A 20,729-nucleotide genomic window follows, 5' to 3' on the forward strand; every position below is an offset into this window, starting at 1 on the left:
TGTCTGTAGTTCTTTGCAGCATGTTTTTCAGCATTGCTGGCTGCTTGCAATATGGTAACTTCTTAAACCTGATTTGAATAAAAGACTTTCAAGATGGAAGGTGACAGATGTTTTCTTTTTTTTATTATTTTTTTTCCTGTTTTTTTTTTTCTTTTTTTTTTTTCCTTTTTTTTTAAGGGAAAGAGATACCATATCTTGCCAGATGAGTTTTCAAAGCACGCTGAGCAAGGTGAGCTCAGCTTTCACTTAAAAGGCCATGCTTCATTCAATCCCTGAGTTTCGCAATCAGAGGTCCGGTGATTTCTCAAAGCCAGCTTTAGGAGCGGGCTGGCATCTGTCTTACTGCGAGGTTCAGAGACCTAAAAAGGAATATTGTCTGTGCAAAACTATACTTGCTAAGAGCTATCTCACTGTTTCCCATAGCATATTTGTTCTGGACAACACGGACAGACTTATAGCCCACCTATAGTTCCCTACTCTGCATTTTGCCAGCGGCCACAGTGAGTCTTTTGCAGATCTCAGCAAAAATGTAGATTTTTCTTAGATTTATGTCTAAGGTTTCTTACTTCAGATCTAGGGTCCTTGATAAAATTCCTGAAGTCAGCCAAGGTGGAACGTGTCAGTGTAACACAGACATAAATCACATCCTAGTTCATATGTCACAAGTAAAACTTTCTTCACGCTAAATTTCACAAAATTTCATGCAGTTTTTCATTTTAAAAGTCAACATCGTGGGGAGTAGTACAGCTTTTGTTGTATCGAGGACCTTAATGGGTCACAGTGACATTCAGCTTGAGCTGGTTATTTTTGAAATCCAGAGTTTAAGGGACCGAGCTATTAGAGCTGTCTCTGATTGTGTACCCGGCTGATTTGCATATCATTATCTTATTTGCTTCCTGCATTCAAGATTCTCATCTTTCATTGTTGACCTCTGTTATTTTAGCAGTACCAACTTGTACAGAGTGAATAAATCTAAAATGGTGATTTCCAAAACTCTTGTGTGAATTGACCCGGATCACCACTAAAACTTTACTGCAGATTTTCCTGTGCTTTTTCCATCAGGATTCTAATAAAAGCAGAGAAGTTACACGCTTCTGTAAAGCAAATATGGACCGCTTGGCAGTGCCTGATGGAACATCGTATGAGAATCCCTGCTCAGAAACACTGCTGCGGTAGAAATGTGTACGTAGTTATTCTTTTAGGGAAGGCAAGTGTAACCTGACAACTATGAAAATTAATTTATTTTGTTTGTTAGCACTGGTATCATTGATCTGCTGGACTGAGTTTAACTCTTCCCAACAGCAGATTTACAGTCTCTGACATGAGTTGTCATGAGAAGCTCAAGAAATACTGGTGACAAGTAAAACCTTATGGTGGTGACTGGAAAAATAAACAATCTTTTGACTAAGAAGGCCAAGTGTGATGATGGTTTTTATTAGTGTCAACGCACAGCCAGACAAGTAGGGAACGCTGGAACACTTGTCTTTCATGTTTAGTCTTATATACATCTATGGCAAAGCTCTCACTACAATTGGTCTGGATGTGGCTTCAGGAATGTTATTAGTAGGATCTAAGGCTTCATCATACGATGCCTCCAGAGGCAATTTTGCTTTTGTCTAGCCAACTAAGGGATGTTTTTGGAAGCCATCCCAGGCAAGTGATTTTGCAAAATAAATGCATCTACTTTGAAGTGATAGCCAGGTACCAAGTGTATGAGTCGCTGCCAAGGAAAACAAAAATTTTGACATGGATGACACTTGGGGAAGGAACCATCTTTTTCTTTCCCCTGTATCCTGGTGTTTCTGATATAGTCCAGATAAGCAAGAACTATCCTTGGAAGCCACTCTGTGCCAGTGGTTGGGGAGCAGGAATGTGTATATTCAAAACACAAGTCACAGGAGGACCTGTGTCACAGGTTTTATATAGTTTGCAGGTTGGGTCCTGGGTGAAGCTCTTGCACATTGCAATAGTGCTGACATAGTGCTCTTTCCCCTCTGATACTGATGTGTTTGCGTCTAGGTGACTACAAACAGCTGGAAGCACCTGAATTTCAGAAAAGAAGTTCTGAGAAAGCCACTATTAATAATGAACTGAGCAGAGAGAATGCCTTGTGGAGGAAAAGCAAACAAATGAACAAAACCCACAAATAAGTCAGAGCCTTTCAAGAACACCTAGCAATCCACAGTTGCTACAGTGAGTAGAGATGATAAGATTGTTTCAGGAGATGCTAAAGAGAATAATTCTGACCTGTGGAAGAAGAATGAGCAAAGGGGAATTGGTCTTAGTGGCAGGAAACATTTCCTCACAATAAAGCGTACTAGGCTGCGCTGTTGTCTTTGATAGGAAGTGGTGGCAGTCCCATTCTGTGAGGCATTTAACACTGGATAAAGGGAACAATCCCTGTAATGATATCAAGGGGTGAGAACATCGATCAGAGCCATTTGATCTTTTCTTGCTTTGCTTGATTTCTTTGTGTCCGTGGTGTCAGCTTGTTTTCACGTCTAAGCACTCGTGCTTTTTGGTTTGGTTTGGTAGATGTGAATGGTGTTAGCAGAAAGTCAGGGCGTTTGAAGGTGCAGAGCACGTGCCTCTCACAGTGGTGTCAGCTGGTGCTGCAGACACTCAGCGTGTCTGCAAATCAGCCCTCCAACTATTTCAGCCTCCATGTAAGAACAGCCAGGGCTGATTGATGTGAAAAAAGCCTGTGTGAAAACAGTGCTCTTTGCGGTAAGAGGGGAATGAAAGCAACCACCAGCTAGCAGTGCGTGCAGCATAACTCTGTAATGCTTGTCATGTACCTGGGGGGTTGTTTGCTTTGGTTGTTTTTATTTTCAAAATCAGTGTGTCAAGAGCATAAGATGAGAGGGATTTGTTTGACCTCTGGTTATTTGGCGTTAGAACCATATGACAGATTTATAATAGGAAAATGGGTAACTTATGTAGTAAATGTGTTTTGTGGGGCTGTAGGTGCTGGTTTTTATGATCTTTCTCCCCAGAGGTGATCCCTCCACAAGTGGATGCTCACATTTTGTATCAGCCTTTGTTTTCATCCGGGTGTCATGTTACTTTTTTATTTTTTACCTTGTAATTTGTGTCAAAGTGAGCCATCAGCTGTTGTTCTCTGTTTTCCTTTGGTAGCAGCAGCACTCTTCAAGTGATGGTCAGCAGACGACTTGCCTTTACCTGTAGGCAGGGAAAGGAGAGAAGGCAAACAGAAACCAGAAATGGAAGGTTTGGTGCTGGCAGACTTAGTGTGCTTGGGAGTGGCTTCCAAACATTGCTCAGAAAGGAGTAACCCAGGTTGGTGAGAGAGGGTGGTGTGGTCCTCATTAACCAGAAGTTCATCAGAGTGTCAGGCTTGCAGTTTACAATAAGGGTGTGGGCTTGAGAATAGCCTGGCTGTTAGGACAAGTACATCCTTCAGTAATAGCAACAAAGCAATAAGGAATTATGTTTTCCCACTTCAGAGATTAGGAAAGTAGGAGGGCAGCCAAAAATTCCATGATCACCCTGTTAGTGCTAATGCTTTGATACCACAAAGGATATGGGCTCCCCGTGGGCACTGAGCTCACCGCTTGCTATCACAGTGCTGCCCTCTTGCCAGCTGAACCAAAAGGCACTGGCTCAGCTGGCCAAGTTGGCTTGTCTTCTTCACAGAGACCATCCAATTGAGAGAGGTGGGGTACGCATCTCTCTGCCACACTATAGTTAATGCCTAGGTCATAAAGACCACTCATGATCAACATCACATCACAAAAATGCAGGTTCAGTGTGTGTCCCATCCCTGCAGAGTCCCTGCATCAGTGTCGGATTTGTACTGAGCAAAGCTTCAGCGCAGCCTGATTAATGAATGGAGCTTGGTAAGGTCACAGGCTGAAGCAAGGGGTATGGTTGCATAAATTTCTGTGCTTTTGTTTTAGCAGAGAGTCTGCACAAGATTTGTTTGGTATCTGAGCAACCGGTTTCTAAAGCATCAAATCCCAAGCAGAAGGCAGGAAAGAGGTCTTTTGCTTCTGGAACAAAAGACTTCCGAATACCCTCCCCGCTCGGTGTCCCAGGTTTGGTGTGGCACGGTGCCACTCTGCTGTGCGTGAACTGCTCATGCTGAAGAGGTGAGTGGAGGCAGATGCAGGCTACCAGCCGGGATCTGTCACCTCCCAGAGTGAACATTCAGTGCTGCTTAGCACCCCGAAAGGCACAGCAGTCACCAAGCAGAGCCTTTCCCATGCGCTGGATGTGGGCAGAGCCGAGCCCTGGGTTACTCCCTCCTTTTGCCTGGCGTTGGCTTGTAAAGTTACTCACTTGCTATCAAGGGCAACAAAGCAATTAGCTCCCACTCTGTTCTCCTCCCATCATTCAGCAAAGAGATCTGGAACACGGCAGACTCGCTGTTTGAGCAGGGCACAGAGGGTTGCAGCTCTCTTTTTGGCCGCGGCAGCCTTAGCTGCGCAATAGGGAGAAACGTTTGCCTGATAACTCCCTGCCTTGTACACGCAAAAATGCTGTTTGCAGGGACAGCGTGGACTTTTTGCAGGGACAGCAAGGACTATTCCAGGACAAGGTTTGCTGCTAGCTGGCTTGTACTGAGTGAGTACTTGTGAGACTCAAGCATTACCAGCCACCACAGGGCAATTGCTGAGCAGGGGACCTCTGGTGATAAGAACATTTGCTGATATCTCTTGAGGAAACGGCTTCAGCTGAGGAGCTGGGATTGTAACTGCTCTGTGTGCTCTGTAAACTGGTAAGGGGAGGAGATGTGACGTGAGCTGGCTGTTCGCTATGTGGGCACTGCATCAGTGCCACAGGCATATCATGACTAAGGCATGTTGTACGTAAGCATTGCTGATACCGTGTGGTACCAAAGAATTAGGACCTCAGGCTCCTGCAGCGTTTGTGGTACAAATATTGCTGTGCTTGGCCCCACTGTCTGCCTGACTGTGCTGTCCTCACCATCGCCCGGATGCCTCCTACCCTGTGCTTCCCCAGGGGTCTGGGCTCCCTGGGGAGCTAGGACTTAGCAAGTCCCCAGCAGTGAAGGACAGCTTGGATGGCAGCCACACTTCTCACCTACCAGTGTCTCACACTGCAGCCCCAGCCTGGGGATGATGACCCGGGGGAGAAGTCACAGTCTCCTGACAGACCAGACTGGCTGGAACAAAGGGTTGTGAGGAGATCCACCTGGAGACTTTCCCCTAGAGCTGGATGCCATGGCCCTGCCTGATGGGCTGATAGCTTGCCATCCTATCAGGAAGGTCGGGATGATGTTGCTGGATGTGAACCAGCCATCCCTGGCCAGCATGTGCAGAGCTCCACCAGCAGAGCCAATGCTCTAGTTCTCCATGCTGAAGGCGACCTGGGCAATATGCACACACCTAGCCATGCAGCTGGCATTTAACTTGGAAGGAAACGTTCCTTTAAAACATCCTGCCCTATCCACCAAGTGAATCAGCAAGTGACTCACCCGGTCTTGCCTCCCAGCAGCTCCTTACCTCAGGTCTGGCTCAGAGGGTGTTTTTCTGCCAGGGCGTTTTGGTCTAACCACATCCCTACTGCTGCTGCCGGCAGAGAGGATGAGACGGCAGCAAGGCTGAGTCAAACCCTGGGCATCTGAAGAAGGAAACAAACCTGACAGAGCTGCTCTTTTCCTGCTGGCATGTGAGAGTTTCCCCTCGCGAGCATGGGGAGCTCTGTGACGGCTCTTGTCAGACTGCCATGGCCAAATGCGTGCTGCAGCTCTGCCGGACAGCAGCAGAGGTCACTGGCAGATCCATTCCTTGGTGCCACGGTGTCAGCTCATCCCTCTCGTCTCATCAGTTCCCTGCTGTTGGGTGAAGCCTTGTGACATTTTTAGGAGTTTTCTTAGCTCTGTGGTCCCTGAGGCCCTAGCATCCCTCGTGCTGGGCAAGCCTGCAAATCTGTGTGCTTAAAGTGACAGAAGCAACGTGCCCCCCACCTCGCAGACCTGGTGGCTCTAGGACAAGCAGTCACTCAGGTCACCTCCATTACTGCTTCCAGGCTGTTTTGTCCAGCCTGCTTTTGGCTGCAGGCCTGCCCATGCTTGTCATTAAAGAAGGACTAAAAGCAGCTTGGTTTTGAGTCCCTCCGTCTTGTTGCTTTGAGTCACCAACCAGCAATAGCTTGCCTTGTTGCAGGAGTGGGAGAAAGCGTGAGAGCGCTAGCAGATGGCTTTGTAGGAAAGGACACTCAAAACTCAGCTCCTCAAGGGACTTGGTTCTCTCTCTTACTGCAAGTTAGAAATTACTTATCCTTTTAGGCTTTGCTCTAAAGGGCTGCCTCAAATGTTGTCAGGGAAATGACACTATTAAAAAACATGAATGTGATGTGGTGTAATGTGTTTACTACAATTTACTTGCACCATTAAAAGGAACCCAATGATTATAAAATAAAGTCCGAATATTAAGAGCACAATGCCAAAAACACCACTCCTACATCAAAACAGCAATTACTGCCATGGCCGGAACAAAGGAGCCGAGGGACAATTTTGGGCAGGGGAACTGCTGACAGAGAGAGTATGGGGAATGCCCCAAACCGAGCCAGGGTCTGGGGACACTGCCTGATCCCTGGCGTGTGAGTGAGTGTGGGAGGACAGGCAGGGGACCCCCAAAGCCTGTGAGAGAGGAGCCATGGTGTATGGGGCAGAGTCGGGGAGCCGAGCAGCCCTGCTGTGGTCCTCCTCGGGGCTGGAAGCTGTTGCCTGTCCTGGCTGAGGCGTGCAGCCAAGTGTTTTCTGCCTGGAAGTAATGGCCTCTCTCTCTCTCTCTCTCTCTCTCTTTTCCTTTGGCTCCCTTCCATTGCTTTTCAGCGGAGGAGCCTAAAGGAAGGCTTGCCTGGCTCTGGTTCCCTGCTCGCCTCCCCACTGAGATTGATGGAGCTTCCTGCCCTCCAGTTTGCCTTGGATGGGGAGCATGGGGAAGGGGAGACTGGTGTGTGACCTCCTATTCCAGGCACATAGATGACTCACCATGGCTCAGGATGGCTTGCATCAAGCCTGAATGTAAACTTCTTTATTTTTGCTAATTTGCTCTCCTGAAGGAGGAGTGTTGATTTAGACTATATTTAGCGATAATCTGTAAATATGACGAGTCTGTCATCATCAGAGACTTCTGAAGACTTGCTTTGTTGATTTATGGGATCTTTCCATTTGCCAGCTGAACCACTGGGCAAAGAGATATCAGTCCTTTCAGAGGTATAAGGGAAGAGGGGAAAAGCTTTTGTATCCCAGCTGCATTTCTTTTAGTAACAGTCAAGGCTTTTTATTTTTTTTAATTTTCAAACTGCTGCATTTCTGTTTTCCTGATAAATGGGATATGTTTTGCAAGAGAGCTCTGTTTTATTTTTGTGCTGTTCCTGCAAAAGAGTGCACCTGCTTGGTGGTGGAAGGAGCAGGAGTAAACCAGTGCAAGCAGCAGCCTTGCAAAATCATAGATGTGGTTCTTGGGCATGACAATAAAGGACAGTCTGATGTGGTCTGAGCAAGGAGCAGGCAGAGTTTCATTTTGACACATTGCAGGTGGAGGAGAGACCGCTGAAGCCAGGCTGGGCTAGACCATGGTGGTTTAGCCTCAGAAAGCTTCTGCCACCAAGCAGTGATGGAAATCATGCCATGAACACAGGTGTTATGAAAGTTGGTTTGCAAGGATTTACAGTTTAAATATTAAGCACATATCATGGGTTTCTTGTTTGTTTAGATGGGGGCATTGATCTGAAGATGGGATGATGCAATGCACAATGATCTGCTGATGTCAATAGATTTGTTACATTGCAAGTCAAAATCCTGTACGACTTGAATGTTAGGCACAGGACAAATAGGGATTAGGAAACAAGCCTGGCACCATGGCCCATTTCTAGTCTCTGTCTTTCTCTGCCTCTGTACCCTGTCTTTGTCCTTGCTATTTTCAACTTCACCTTCAAAGCAGCCTGTAATTGCAGCCCAGCCTGTAGCCAAGGCCTCCTCTCCCTGCAGGTCCCGTGCTCTGTGCTTCTCTGCTCCCTCTCCTTTAGGCGTTGCCTGCTTGGCTCGGTTTGCAGGGACTGTCCACACGGAGGAGCCTGATCGTTAGCAGCTCCCTTTCTCTCCCCTGAAGCTGTCTGAAACCTTACCTATTTGCAGCAGATTTCCGTCGTGCAGTGCTAAGCTGACGTTAGGCTCGATATTCCATGTCTGTGCATCTTCGTGAAGGGGGTGGTTCTCAAGTGTGTGTAATTCCTCCATCTTCTGCTGTGTGAGGTGCACACCTCTGGCAGAGCTTGTACCAGGCTATGGCCATGGCAAGAACAAAAAGATTCAGCTTTTATGGCAGGAGAGTACATCAGAGAGCAGGACTGAGGCAGGTGTTAGAGTAAGGGTTGTTTTTTTTAGACTATTTAAGCCACTTAGTTTTGTGTTCGTATCAATTTAAGTTCATTAACTATTTAATATGCTTGATAAAAGAAGAATGTTAGAGATCCCAAATCCATCTTTTGACTGAGCTACTCAAAATACTTCGGCTCCTCCAGCAGACACTAGACAGGTTTTGTGACTCCGAAATGCTTAATGGAGCTGTGGAGAGGAGCTGATTGCGAGGAGGAGAAACCAAAAGTAACGCAGTACTTCCTCTCTCCTTGCTTTCAGAAGGAAAGGGTTTCAGGCCTTCTTCACCTGCCATAGTGAATAAAACCACTCTGCACTAAAAGGTGGGTAGTATAGGAATAATTTTTGAAGGTGCTCGAGCAACACAGGGGAAATATTTGTTGTCTTCCCTCATTGTTTCACGACAGAAAGCAGCCTTTTATAGGCGAGCTGGCTAAGCTTTTCAGGAATGCTGGCTCTATACACTGCTGTATATGCTTCTGAAAGCATTTCCCACAGATGAGTAAGTTGCCTTGTGCAGCTAAAGTAATCCGTGAGGTAAGACAGAAGCTTTTAAGTGCCTTAAGTCCTTACTCCTTGGCTCTCATGTATTAGGGCTTGGTAAGAAGATTCACCACACCTTTGTGCCCTGCTCCCGGCCTCCAGCACAGGCCGTCCCCGCCTGCAGAGGCATAAGGACTGTCCCAGCTTGCATTATTAGGCTTGGCAATGGTGTTGCCACTGGCATTTTTGCTGTCAGCCTTCGCCAGGGGATGAAGAACTGAAGGGGCTGTGGAGCCTGAGCTCTGCTGTGCCCCAGGGCCCCCGGTGCTGGTGAGTCAGGCCGAGGGAAGCTGCTGCCCCTCCTGCTTGGCCAGCGGCTGGACAGAGGCCTTCTGTTCCCAGGCTGAGAAGCCCCGGCCTTTTTCCAAGCCGTGACTGCTTGAAAACAAGCCTGGGCCCAGCTGGGCGAGTGGTCTGTGTAGTCATGGCTGCAGTTTGCCCACGTTTCCCCTCAGCCTCCCCAGATGAAGCCTACCAGCTTCACACCAGCGAGCCACACAAAGCAAGGGCCATCAGTGACCTTTAGCAGCATGGGCTCAGCAGCAGGCTTGGCTTCTGTCCTAGAGTTACAGGAGGGGCTCAGCAAGGAGCTCATCACACTGTATTGAGTGGGGGGACCCTTTCTGGTTGCTGAGTGAATTACCCAAAAGCTGGTGGGAGGGGGCAGTCGGCCTTGGGTTGTTGCAAGGCACGGGGAGGGCCTGCCCTACGCTGCTGATGCAATAGGATTTTGGTAATGGAATCCAGGTGGCGATGAGGCCACGTCCTGCCCAGCCTGTCCTGCTGTCCTCATGTGTAATTAACCTCCTGGCTAGGAATCTGGAGCGTCTTCCAGCATCCCGTCCAAATAACCAACTCCCCATCGCTGAATTGCATTACATCTTTGTCAGCAAGGTTGATGAAGCTTTCCTGTCGCCCCGGCTCTGCCTCCTCCCCTACCTCAGGACACTTTCCGATGTGCAAGTTAGACCTGATTGCTTTACTTCTTGCCAGTTATGGATGATGCTTCCAGAGCATTACTCCAGAAGCAGTGTGGAAAATGTACTCAAATGAAGAATTTAACAACATAGTTTTTATTATTAAGAAGAGAGGAATTAGTTATTTGGATTTCTGTATTTTTTCTCATCAACAAGGCAGCTGAGGAGAATAGTTAGAGCAGGTACACACTTTCCAACATGGGCCCTGAATTCCCCATGATAACTGGTTACAGCACGTATCATCTTGGTTTCTTGGGAAAAAGGAACATTTGCTCTTCTAGGAAACATTTTCAGTGCCATCAGTCTAAGAATAGCAATCTTCTTTCTGCTGCATCTCAAATTTCAGAGGTATGGCTTATCTGTTATCGTGCATGCAGTATGGAAATTTTTTTAAAATGAAATACCACTCTTCTGCTGAAGCATGAATAGCTTCACTTATAGTGCCTCATTCTGTGACTTTTTACTGTTTTTCTAACCAAAGTAAGTTCATGAATAAAGAAATTAGTGTGTTGAGCGTGTCTTCTTATCTCTCAGTGCATCAGTTCTGTGATGATCCCAAAGGGAACTGCAGTGCTGAAACAGTTCAAGTGGCAAACAACTCCCTGCTACAAATTTAAGCACCGCAACAAAACAGTTTCACTGCTGGCTTCCAACAATAGAGGCAAAGCTGCAGCTCGGTGGCCTAGGAGATTCCTATTGCTGTGATGCTGCTGGAGCCAGCACAGCTCGCTCCCTGCAGAGCAGGCAGGGGCAGTGCCAGTTTTACAGGGAGGCAAGCAGCGCAACTGCCCAGGATGCTGCAGAGTAAAGGTTGCAGAGCAAAGAGCTTCCTCTGTACCTTTTGATTGGGATTTGACTTGTCTAAACACAAGCTTTGCAGGCAGGACATCACCCCTAAAGGGCTGTTCCATCTGGAGGAGCTGCAGGGATGTCTTGCATACCTTGGAGCATCTCACAAGGGATGTTTGGGATACCTGGTACCCAGAGGGCTCAGCTGACCCAAAACCATCACATCCCCCTGGGCGCTGGCAGCAGAGGAGCTGGAATCCATGCAAGAAGCTGCTGTAGCCTCCTGGGCATGGCCAGGACCAAGCAAATCCCTCTGGGCACACAGGAAGGCAGGCAGAGCCTCCAGCTGTGCCACCCTCCTTCATCCCTGAAGGTGCTGGCACCTCACCCTGCAGCAGCCAAACAGAGGGGTCAGGGTCTCTGGTGCTGGCTCCTGCCAGGGCAGGAACAGCTTTGGGTTGGGGCTGCAGGCTCTGCTCCTGCCTTCCAGGCACCCCGGCTCTGCAGGAGGAACAGAAAGAACGTCACAAGGAAGCCAACTGGTACTCGTGCATATGTTAAAATACAGTTTGTTCAGCTGCATATCCCTGCCAGCCTTGTTTAAGGGGGATTTAATAACACGTCTTCTCTTTGGGTTTGTGTACAAGATTAGGAAGCTTTCATCTGCGCCTTTAAAAAAAAAAAAAAAGACCGCATCCCTGCCAAGATGTATTAGGAGAGCTGCTAAAAAGGAGTCATCCTGTTCCAGGACTGCTCGGCTTATGTAACAGGGAAATCCTAACTCGAAGATACTCCCCCCCGTGCACTTTCTCAAGGCACATGCCATTTCGGAGTTTTCAGCTGCTTGATTTATAGTTTAGATCATATCTGCTGCTGGTTTATTTAGATGTATTTACAAATATATTCTCCCACATATCCTCCTTAGTACAGGCCATGTAACATTTTTATAAAATGCAGTGTAGACCTCACCTCACCACAAAGATCTTTAAATAAAATATACTGTAAAGTGCCAGATACAATTCTTTCTTTTTTTTCTAAAATAAAAAAAGAAAGGAAAGAAGACAGTTCTAATCAAAACAGGTACTTGGCGGCTGCTGCCTGGGCAGCTTCGTGCACCAGTAGGGTTTTAGCACAAGTCCGTTGTGTCAGGCGAGCAGGAGGCTCCCCTGCAGCCCCCTCTAGCTCTCCAGCTTCAAGTCCAAAGGCTTGAGGAAATGCGGCAGGGGCAGATCGTCCAGAGCCTCGGGGAAGTGCTCGGGAGAAATGGTCCTGATCAAGACGCGCATGGCTCCGACGAACAGCGACGGGGGAGCCAAGCCCACCAGGCAGCGGTACCTGCTCTCCCCTAAGAGGTCCTGCCAGCGCTGCCGGTTGTCCAGCAGCTGCTGCTTCATGGCGAAGGGCACGTCCTGAGGCACGAAGAGGAAGAGGCAGTCGAGGCAGAGCAGTTTGGCACGCGCGTTGACCGCCGGCGCCTGGGCCAGCTGCTGCAGCAAGGTGTCGAGCGGGGTGTTCCCGGCGCCGTCGGGCAGGCAGGGCGAGGCGCCGTGCCCCAGCAGCAGCAGCAGGCACTCGGGGCGCACCAGCTCGCAGGCCACGTGCAGGGCCGTCTTGCCGCCCTCCACCCGGTTGCAGCCCCGGCGGTCCAGGTGGCTGGCCCTGTCGCCCGGAGGGAAGCCCTGCACGGCCTTGAGGATGCGGAAGAGGACGCGGACCCGGTTGTAGCGCACGGCCATGGCCAGGTGCGGGGCCGAGGCCTGGCAGCAGCTGAAGCTTTGGCTGGGCACGGCCAGGGCGCTCTGCGGGTACTTAGTCAGCAGGTGCCGGGCGTAGGGCTGGTGGTCGTGCACCAGGGCGTAGAGCAGCGCCTCGGAGGGCGAGTAGAGGCTCACCTTGCCGCCGTCCTCCCAGTGGAAGACCTCCATGGTCCGCATGTCCTCCAGGAACCAGACGGGCAGCAGGTCCCTCACTGCCTGGTAGAAGGCGAAGGAGGATTTCTTGCACTGCTTCTGCGACTGGGCGCCGCCGCCGCCGACCCACCGGACGCTCCAGGGCATGGCGGGCGGCCGGGGTCCGACGGGGGCTTCCTCCCACACCCGAGACCAGGGGCAGCATCGGCACGGACCTGCGGGGGCACAGAGAGGGGCTGTCAGGGGGCACCCACCGCAGGGAGAGCCAGTACGGCCCCGTACAGCCCGGTATGGCTCAATATGACCCGGCACAGCCCAGCATGGCCCGGCACAGCCCGGTATGGCTCTGCACAGCCCAGTACAGCTCCATATGCCCCGGCACAGCCCGGTACAACCTGGTATGGCTCTGCACGGCCCCATACAGCTCAATATGACCCGGCGCAGCCCGGTACGGCTCTGCACCGCCCAATATGACCCGGCACAGCCCAGTATGGTTCTGCACGGCCCAATACGACCCGGCACAGCCCGGCCCGGCCCAGCCTGTCATGGCTCAATATGACCCGGTACAGCCCGGTATGGCCCGGTACAGCTCGGCACGGCTCTGCACGGCCCAATACAGCTCGGTATGGATCTGCACGGCCCTGTACGGCTCGGTATGGCCGGTACACCCGGCACGGCTCTGCCCGGCTCGGTGCAGCCCGGCACGGCCCGGCACGACACGGAATGACCCGGCACAACCCGGCAGGGCTCGGTATGTCTCTGCCCGGCCCGGCACAGCCCGGCACGGCCCGTTCCCCCCCCGTTCTGCAGCAGCGCTCGGGAGCCCCGTCTCCAGAAACCGCCTCCCGGTGCTCGCCAGCCCCGTCCCCTCCCTCCCTCCCTTCCGCCGCACGGCACCCGTACCCCCTCCGCTGCCGGTGCCGTGCCCGGGCTCACCTGGCCGCTCGGTGCCGCTGCCCGTGTGGGCGGAGGGGCGGCGGGAGCGGAGCGCGGCGCGGCGCGGCCGGGGCCCTTTATCCGCGCCCCCCCCGCCCCGAGCCGCCCCCCCCCGGCGCGGAGGTCGGTCAGGACCGGGGAACTGTCCAGCCGCCGCCCATTGGCTGCCGCCGCGGCCGCCCCGGGCGCTCATTGGCTGCGGCGGGAGGCCGGGGCCCCGCGCCGCCGCGTGCGTCACGGGAGGCAAAGTTCCAGCAAAGTTGGCGGCCGGGGACGGAGGGGGCGGGGCGAGGGCACAGGGGGCGTGGTCTGGAGGTGGAGGCGTGGTCTAGGGGAAGGGGGCGGGGCCTGAGGAGCTGGGGGATTGGGGGGCTGGGGGTCTGGGGATTGGGGTCTGGGGTGCTTGGGGTGTGGGTGCCCAGGGTCCTGGGGGGCTGGGTCTGGGGGTCTGGGTGCTTGGGGTGTGGGTGCTCAGGGTCCTGGGGGGCTGGGTATTTGGGGTCTGGGTTCTTGGAGCCTGGGTGCTCGGGGTCCTGGGGTCCTGGGGGTCTGGGGATTGGGGTCTGCGTGCTCAGGGTCTGGGATGCTTGGGGTTCCAGAGGTTTGGGTGCTTGGGGTGTGGGTGCTCAGAGTCCTGGGGGTCTGGGGATTGGGGATCTTGGGTGCTTGGGGTCTGGGTGCTGGGGGTCTTGAGGAACTGGGTATAGGGGTCTGGGTGCTTGGGGTTTGAGTGCTTAGGGTTTGGGTGCTCGGGGCCTTAGGAGTGTGGGTATTGGTGGTCTGGGTTCTTGGAGTCTGGGTGCTGAGGGTCCTGGGGGTCTGAGTATTGGGGGCCTGTGTGTGCAGGGTTTGGGTGGTCAGGGTCCTGGGGGCCTGGATTTTTGGGGTCTGGGTGCTTGGGGTTTGCGTGCTCAGAGTCTGGGTGGTCTGGGTATTGGGGGCCTGTGTGCTCAGAATTTGGGTGCTTGGGGCCCTAGGGGTCTGGGTGCTTGGGGTTCTGGGGTCTGAGTATTTGGGGTATGTGTGCTTGCAGTCTGGTTGCTCAGGGTCTGGGACATCTGAGTTCTCAGAGTCTGGGTGTTGGGGGTCTGTGTGCTTGGAGTTTGGGTGCTCAGGGTCCTGGGGGTCTGGGTATTTGGGATCTGTGTGCTTGGGGTCCTGTGGGTCTGGGTGCTCAGGGTCTTGGTGCTGGGGCTGTAGGCTGTACAGGTTCCAGGCATGTGCATCCATCCAGGGCTGATGGGGTCCAGGGTGTGTGGGGCCTATGGGGAGCTGGGCACATGGGGTCTGGGCACTGCGGGCTCTGGGATCACCAGGCTCCTGGTGTGCTGCCCCTGGGCCACCAGGGAAGCGCGCTGGGGCTCTGTCACAGCCGGCAGCTCCGATACCGCTGCCCATGGGGCTCCCCAGACTTCCCCTTGCTTCTGAAATGGGGGACGCCTGCCGTGCTTCCCAGCATGAGGCTTGTGGGGGAAATAGCCAGGCGGGAGCTGAGATGTCACATTTCCTTACAGCCCTCTCTGAGAAGCCGCTTGGGGCCTTGGAGAGGGAGGGAGGGAGGGAGGGAGGGAGGGAGGCTGCAGCACGCTCCCCTTAACCCCGGAGAGAATGAAGGCGGCGAGGAACAACCACTGCCTTTGTTGTGAGTGCCCTGAGCCCCCATCCAGCTGGAAAACAATGCTGAAATTATGCTGGGTCAGGTTTGCGAGGCTGCTGCCCGCTGCTCACACCGATGGCCATGCAGGTGAACCGCTCCTGCCTGGTTCCAGATGAAAACTCACCGAGGACAACCACGTCCTCTGCTTCCTGCTGACCGGAGCATTTCTGTCCAGTTGCATCCTATTATTTCAGGTACAGGGTAATTTCTGCTGAAGCATGGGATCAAAATAAATGGCTTAAAGATGGCTAATTCTACAGCCCTGGCTTTGGGCAGGTGTCCCGTGCTGCCTCACCCACCTGTGCCTCACTGCCCTGTGTGCCGTGCTGCGGCCTGCTCCCAGAGATGGCTCTGACCGACCCCAAACACCCGGGCTTTTCCCCAATTTTGCCATGATATTGTCATCACTTCGGCTGCCCAGCACAGTGACGCCAGGGCAGCCAGGTTGCCAGCCCTTTCAACTCATTTTCCACACATGCCTGGGTAAGCCAAGTTGTGTTTGAGCCCAGAGACAGGGGATTAGCGTAGTCGCAAAGCCAAATTTGCTTTTGTGTAGGCAATTAATGTCTCTGGAGTGGAAGCAGGACTGGTTTGCTCAGGCCAAGCTTTCCTCTGGAGGCAGAGCTGCAGCCACGGTGTGCCTTGGGCCCCAGCAGTGGCTTACAAATAGGCCGGAGCATGCTGAGTCCTTGAGGTCTCGCAGAGAGCAGCCGAAGGGTGGCCCAGGGGCTGGCCCCTGGTTGCAAAATGTGTTTGTCACATCCCTTCAAAGCAGGAACCTGCCTGCAGCAAATGCAGCCCGTTTGTGGACTGTGTGTGCTGGAGAAAAAGTGTTGTATTTGCCCCGAAACTGCTCAGAGTGACAAAATACAACAAACCAGGAAAGTTTTAATTTTATGATATACATTTTGTGTGCAGACCTGCAGACACGACTTGCTTGTTTGCAGCCCAGCCTGGCTTTAATCACTTTGAATTAAGTAACTGATCTTATTACTTATCTGACTATGAGAGGGCTTATCACAGGTTCCTTGGCACATGATGAGGATTAGTCTGTCGGCACAACCATGTCTGAGTAATGCGACTCTTTGTTGCCTTGTGACGTGTCCTCCTGGAGCTATTTTTTCTTCACCTTCCTCCAGCACGTTGATCCTTTGGTTTCTCCAGCCAGTGACCAGCTAAAGCTCGCTTAATGCTACTGAAACCCATCCACATAATGGGAAGAAGGGAAAAGCTCTGCTCTTGCAACAGACGTCGTGTGTTTCCTGAGGTTTTCATTAAATTGAGGGCAGGACCATACTGGCCATATTGGACCTAATGGGCATGATTATGGGTGTCATTAAAAGCAAAATGAAAATAGCAGCATGAGTGATAATGTTGAGCATAGTTAGTGTTTAGCACTGCTTTTGAGCACGAGACAAAAAAGGGGCAATTAATACATCCCTCAGTTTCTAAAAGGGCTGAAAGATGCAGTTTTGACCCCAGTCCTTGCCCTGACTTTTTGAGTGGGTTTGATGCTGAACATTTACCAGTTTCCTCTATTGCAAGCAGGCTCGGGACCAAAGTTCAGCAGCGTTTGGACAACGGCCCCCAAACCGCAGCACGCTGTAGCTGCAGGTTTGCTTTAAGCCTCCGGCTCTGGAGTCTCTGTAAGCAAGTCAGGCGGAAACAACCAGCATGCCGTTTAGCTAAAATTAAACATCTTGAGAGAAAAGTAATGAGCGAGGAGAGTCGGGGCTTGTAGCGGAAGCGCTGGGCTGGAACGCACACCCCGTACATCCACGTCCCGCATCGGCAGCCTCCGAGCAAAGGCTTTCATCTCACTGTGCCACAGCATCCCCTCTGCAGACCCGGTGCCACAACGCTGCTTTCATCATCACAGTGTGGACTGCGACCTCGTTAGGCAGGGAAATTATGCAAAGGGCTTGCGTTTGGTCTTTGGGGTCCTGGCCCTGCGTGGGAACCCCTCTGCTCTGTGGTCATTAGGTGGTGCCAGAGCTGGATCCTCTTGTCACCAGGAGGGACGAGGAGCCCGATGCTGGTTGGGGCTCCTTTTCCCTTTGGGGAGGCCGTGTGTGCCAGGCCAGGATGCGGCTGGCAGCCCGGGGGTACCTCTGGCTGTGCTGACTAACAGCTGCTGCTGACACCTCGTGGAAAGCTCCCACAAGCATTTTCTCCAGAAACCTTCCTGTTTCATTTCCTCCGCCGCTGCGGGTCCTCCTCCGAGCAGCCTGTCCTCTGTCTGTGTCTGTGCCTCTGTCTGACACGGCTTGGGCACAGCTCCTGGCCCCCAGGTGGCTCACCAAAACCCTCAGCCATCGCTCCAGCCGGGGGGGACTCGGGCCTTGAAACCCCGCTCGCCCCTGCACGATGGCGCTCGGCACCATCCTCTTCCTCCTCCTTGCTCCCTTTGTATGCTGCTCGGTCTCTGCTTCCCAGACTTGGAGGGAGTCATTGCTTTACAGAGAGCCTGAACTGCCCCCAGCCCCGGCTGGATTGCTTTCTCTTCTGTGAGAATGGGTCAGCTCCTTCCTGATCCACAGCAGGAAAGAAAATCTGCCTTGGAAACAACGCAGTGAGGAAGCCTTCTCTTGTTACTTTCGTTTCCTGGCTGCCACACAACTAACGTGACTCCCTTCCAAAAATCTGCAGCCCAGATAACGCTTGGGAACCCAAGACAAGCTCAGAAACCCTCCACGCTGGAAAGGACTCCTCTCTGCCACCCCACACCTCTGGGGTGAGGTACATAATGTGGGGGCTGGCTGCTCCTAGGCCTCAGGCTGGTGGGAAGCTGAAGAATTGGCTAACCAGGTGGCATAGATCTGTTGCATGAGTGCCCAGCGGTGGCATAACCCATTTTTTAGGTTTTGAAACTGATTTTTCATATGCCAGCCGGAGGAGGAGATGGTCCTTCATCTGCAGTTACATTGCAAGCCTTCAGATGTGGTCACAGGCTACTGGTGTCCGTTTTAGTTTGGCTAGGACAGTGACGACCCCTTATTAAACTTTGGTTTTGGCATCTGTAATAAATGAGTCATCTCCATCCTTTCTGAAACCTACAGAAACTCCCAGAGCACAGCAGAGATTAAATTTGAGCCAGCATGTTTAGGGGTGGGGTGGGGAGCTGGACAGTGTGCTTGTCCCACAGAAGACAAAAAGGGACCTCCTGGGTTCCTTTTGGGGAACTTCTCTGTTTTGTAAGCGAAATGGGCAAGCGGGGTCAGAGAGCTCCTGGCGCCTGCAGACGGTTGTGGCCTTCAGCTCCATGTTGCTTGTTAAAAATATTGTCCCAGATGTATTAATATGACCAGACTGGATTGCATCTGAGCTGAACATTGTGAGCCTCAGGCAGGACATAAATATAGAAGCAAAACAGCCTGACATGAGAGTCATCTGTCCTCTTCTACCCATGAAGTGAAGGGGAAGGAGAGCAGGCTCGCTCCCTGGCAGTTTGTGGACACTTCCAGGCATTGCCCTGAGCCTCGGCGAGCGCCTACACCGAGCTCCTGGGGCAGAGGCGACCCCGGCCTACCCCTCGGTCAGCCCGCAGCGAGCTGTGCCCCAGGACTGTGCACTCAGCACATTTCTAACTTGGGGTTAGATTTGCCGAGACAAGGTCTGCAATCATGAATGACTATTTGTTTGATGTGTTTGCCTAACAGGATTACCCTTATCATAACGATATAGCAACCTGGCCTTGGCATAGCAAAAGCCAAGGGCTCAAGGGGTCAGGCTTTTGCCTCTCCTGCCCCAAATGTGCAGGGTGCAGCTTGTCTCCGTTATCACGATAAGGCTCTGCAACATCCAGCCAGTGCTTGGGCTGGCATTTACTGCTCCGCTTTTGGAAAGAGCACCTGTGGCATGTAACTCTGTCTGCTGACATCATGCTTGGCATTTCCCCCTGCACCTGAAAAAAAAAAAAAAAAAAAAAAAAAAAAAAAAAAAGATCAATAATATTAAAAGGTTAGAAAAAAAAGGATGCAGTGTTTTACAATTAGAGAATGAGCTGCCTTTGCTGTCGGGAATTGCTTTGAGCAGGTGTCTAATTGAATTCAGGGTGAATTTGTTGCCCTCTGGTTCCCCAGGAATAGAGCTGTAGGTAACGAACCAACAAGTCGTTTGCTTTCTGTGTTTCACATCACAAACCTGCCTGAAACCATTCTGACAGCATCTGTTTGTCCTTAAATGTATACCTGTGATTATTAAAATTGCCTGTTTAAAATGTCTGCAGGAAGGTATAGGATGAACGCTCTGTTCTGGCAATGTTTTTGACAGGGGAGAGCCTGGCTCTGCTGACTCCCCATGCCCAGCCTTGTCCCTGCCAGGCTGGGGACCTTCTCACTTCCCGACGACATCGCTTTGACCCCAGCACTTTTCTTGCTGGCTGAGGCCAGCCTGGCCATATCAGACCCAGGCACTATTCACGGAAACAGGACCCACCGCCTGCTGGTTGCCGGCTCCAAAACAAGCAGGATCCTCTATTTATAAAGCGCTATAATTGGCTTGAATGAAACTTGTGGTTATCAGGCTGCTAGGGCCCCCGGGACCGCCGGCACAGCAGCCCTGCAGTGCCAGGGGACACTGCGGGGCACAGCGGTGCCTCTGCATAAATCCAAGGGATACCCAGGTCTGTAGCATGAGCCGTATGTGCACAGACTCCTGGTTTCTGCAGCATCCCATATGTGTCAGGGCTGTGTGGAACTGCTTCTCTAGATGAAGTCTGGGGGCACAGAGCTGCAGCAGAGCCAGCAAGAGGGAAATCTTCCTGCTGCAGCTGCCGTGCCATGGAGATGCTCGGCTTGCAGCAGGGAGCATCACCAAAACCATCCTTTTAACCCTGAAGCACTTATAGCTGGGATGTGAGCAGGGCTCTGAGGCTCCAAAATGACTCTCTCAATCACCGGGCCTAAGCAATCTGAGTTCACCTGTGTTTAACATTACTTTTCATATATTTGATTTTGCTGAGGTGTGTAGCCATGTGTGGCCCACAAGGGGTCTTGCTGTTCAGACCAACATTGTCCTGATCTCATAGCTGAAGAGGGTGACATGACAAGGTCTAAAAAGCAGCAAAGCAGCTGTGGCCCCTCCATTTAGAAGCAGGTATCTATGTTGTAATACTCATTCAAGGGGCAGATTTGGTTTGGTTTTGCTGTGTAAATTCCTCTGCCATTTGAACAGTAAAATATGATAGATATATGGCCAAGCAGAAAGATTAAAATAAAACAACCGATGCTTTGCATATCTTTGAGGGCTTATTTTTATTCCCTTTTGTTCATTCTCTCAGCTCTTGGCTGCAACTAGGTCTGACGAAATAACAAACAGGGATGAAGGAAGAGGGCAGCTCTTCCGTGACCTTCCCTCGGTCAAAGGAGGCTGTGTTGCCGCAGTTAACTCCAGCAGCAACTGCAGGCTTAGCAGGTAGATATTCATCCACTGTGCACATTATATAAGGAAATCTAATTTATTATTTTTTTAAGAAGATTGATTTATCAGTCAAAAGCCCTTTCACTGTGAAGTGCTGGTTAAAACCAATCTTTCTTTCCCTTTCA

General features: G+C 51.6%; 1 protein-coding gene and 2 long non-coding RNA genes across 5 annotated transcripts; 2 read left to right on the forward strand and 1 right to left on the reverse strand.

Moving 5' to 3' along the window:
• The first annotated feature begins 213 nt into the window (after positions 1 to 213).
• LOC311437933 lies at positions 214 to 6,341 on the forward strand. Its single transcript, XR_014693843.1, has 2 exons — positions 214 to 1,182; positions 2,020 to 6,341. It is a non-coding gene; the product is annotated as an uncharacterized lncRNA (long non-coding RNA).
• A 5,164-nt stretch (positions 6,342 to 11,505) lies between these two features.
• ANKRD9 (ankyrin repeat domain 9) lies at positions 11,506 to 13,648 on the reverse strand. 3 transcript variants are annotated; one of them, XM_084521766.1, is made up of 2 exons: positions 13,527 to 13,648; positions 11,506 to 12,805 (listed from the first exon to the last, which is right to left on the reverse strand). In XM_084521766.1, the coding sequence occupies exon 2, from the start codon at positions 12,735 to 12,737 to the stop codon at positions 11,859 to 11,861; it is 879 nt and encodes a 292-aa protein (XP_084377892.1). In that variant the 5' UTR covers positions 12,738 to 12,805; positions 13,527 to 13,648; the 3' UTR covers positions 11,506 to 11,858. The 3 variants fall into 3 exon arrangements, with proteins under 3 accessions (XP_084377892.1, XP_084377891.1, XP_084377893.1); XM_084521765.1 differs by having other exon boundaries at positions 13,488 to 13,626; XM_084521767.1 differs by having other exon boundaries at positions 13,494 to 13,594.
• A 667-nt stretch (positions 13,649 to 14,315) lies between these two features.
• LOC311437822 lies at positions 14,316 to 18,210 on the forward strand. The gene is made up of 2 exons (XR_014693739.1): positions 14,316 to 15,377; positions 16,207 to 18,210. It is a non-coding gene; the product is annotated as an uncharacterized lncRNA (long non-coding RNA).
• The last annotated feature ends 2,519 nt before the right edge of the window (positions 18,211 to 20,729 follow it).

Source organism: Aythya ferina (genome assembly GCF_964211825.1).
Source record: "Aythya ferina genome assembly, chromosome: 5".
Lineage (NCBI taxonomy): Eukaryota > Metazoa > Chordata > Aves > Anseriformes > Anatidae > Aythya > Aythya ferina.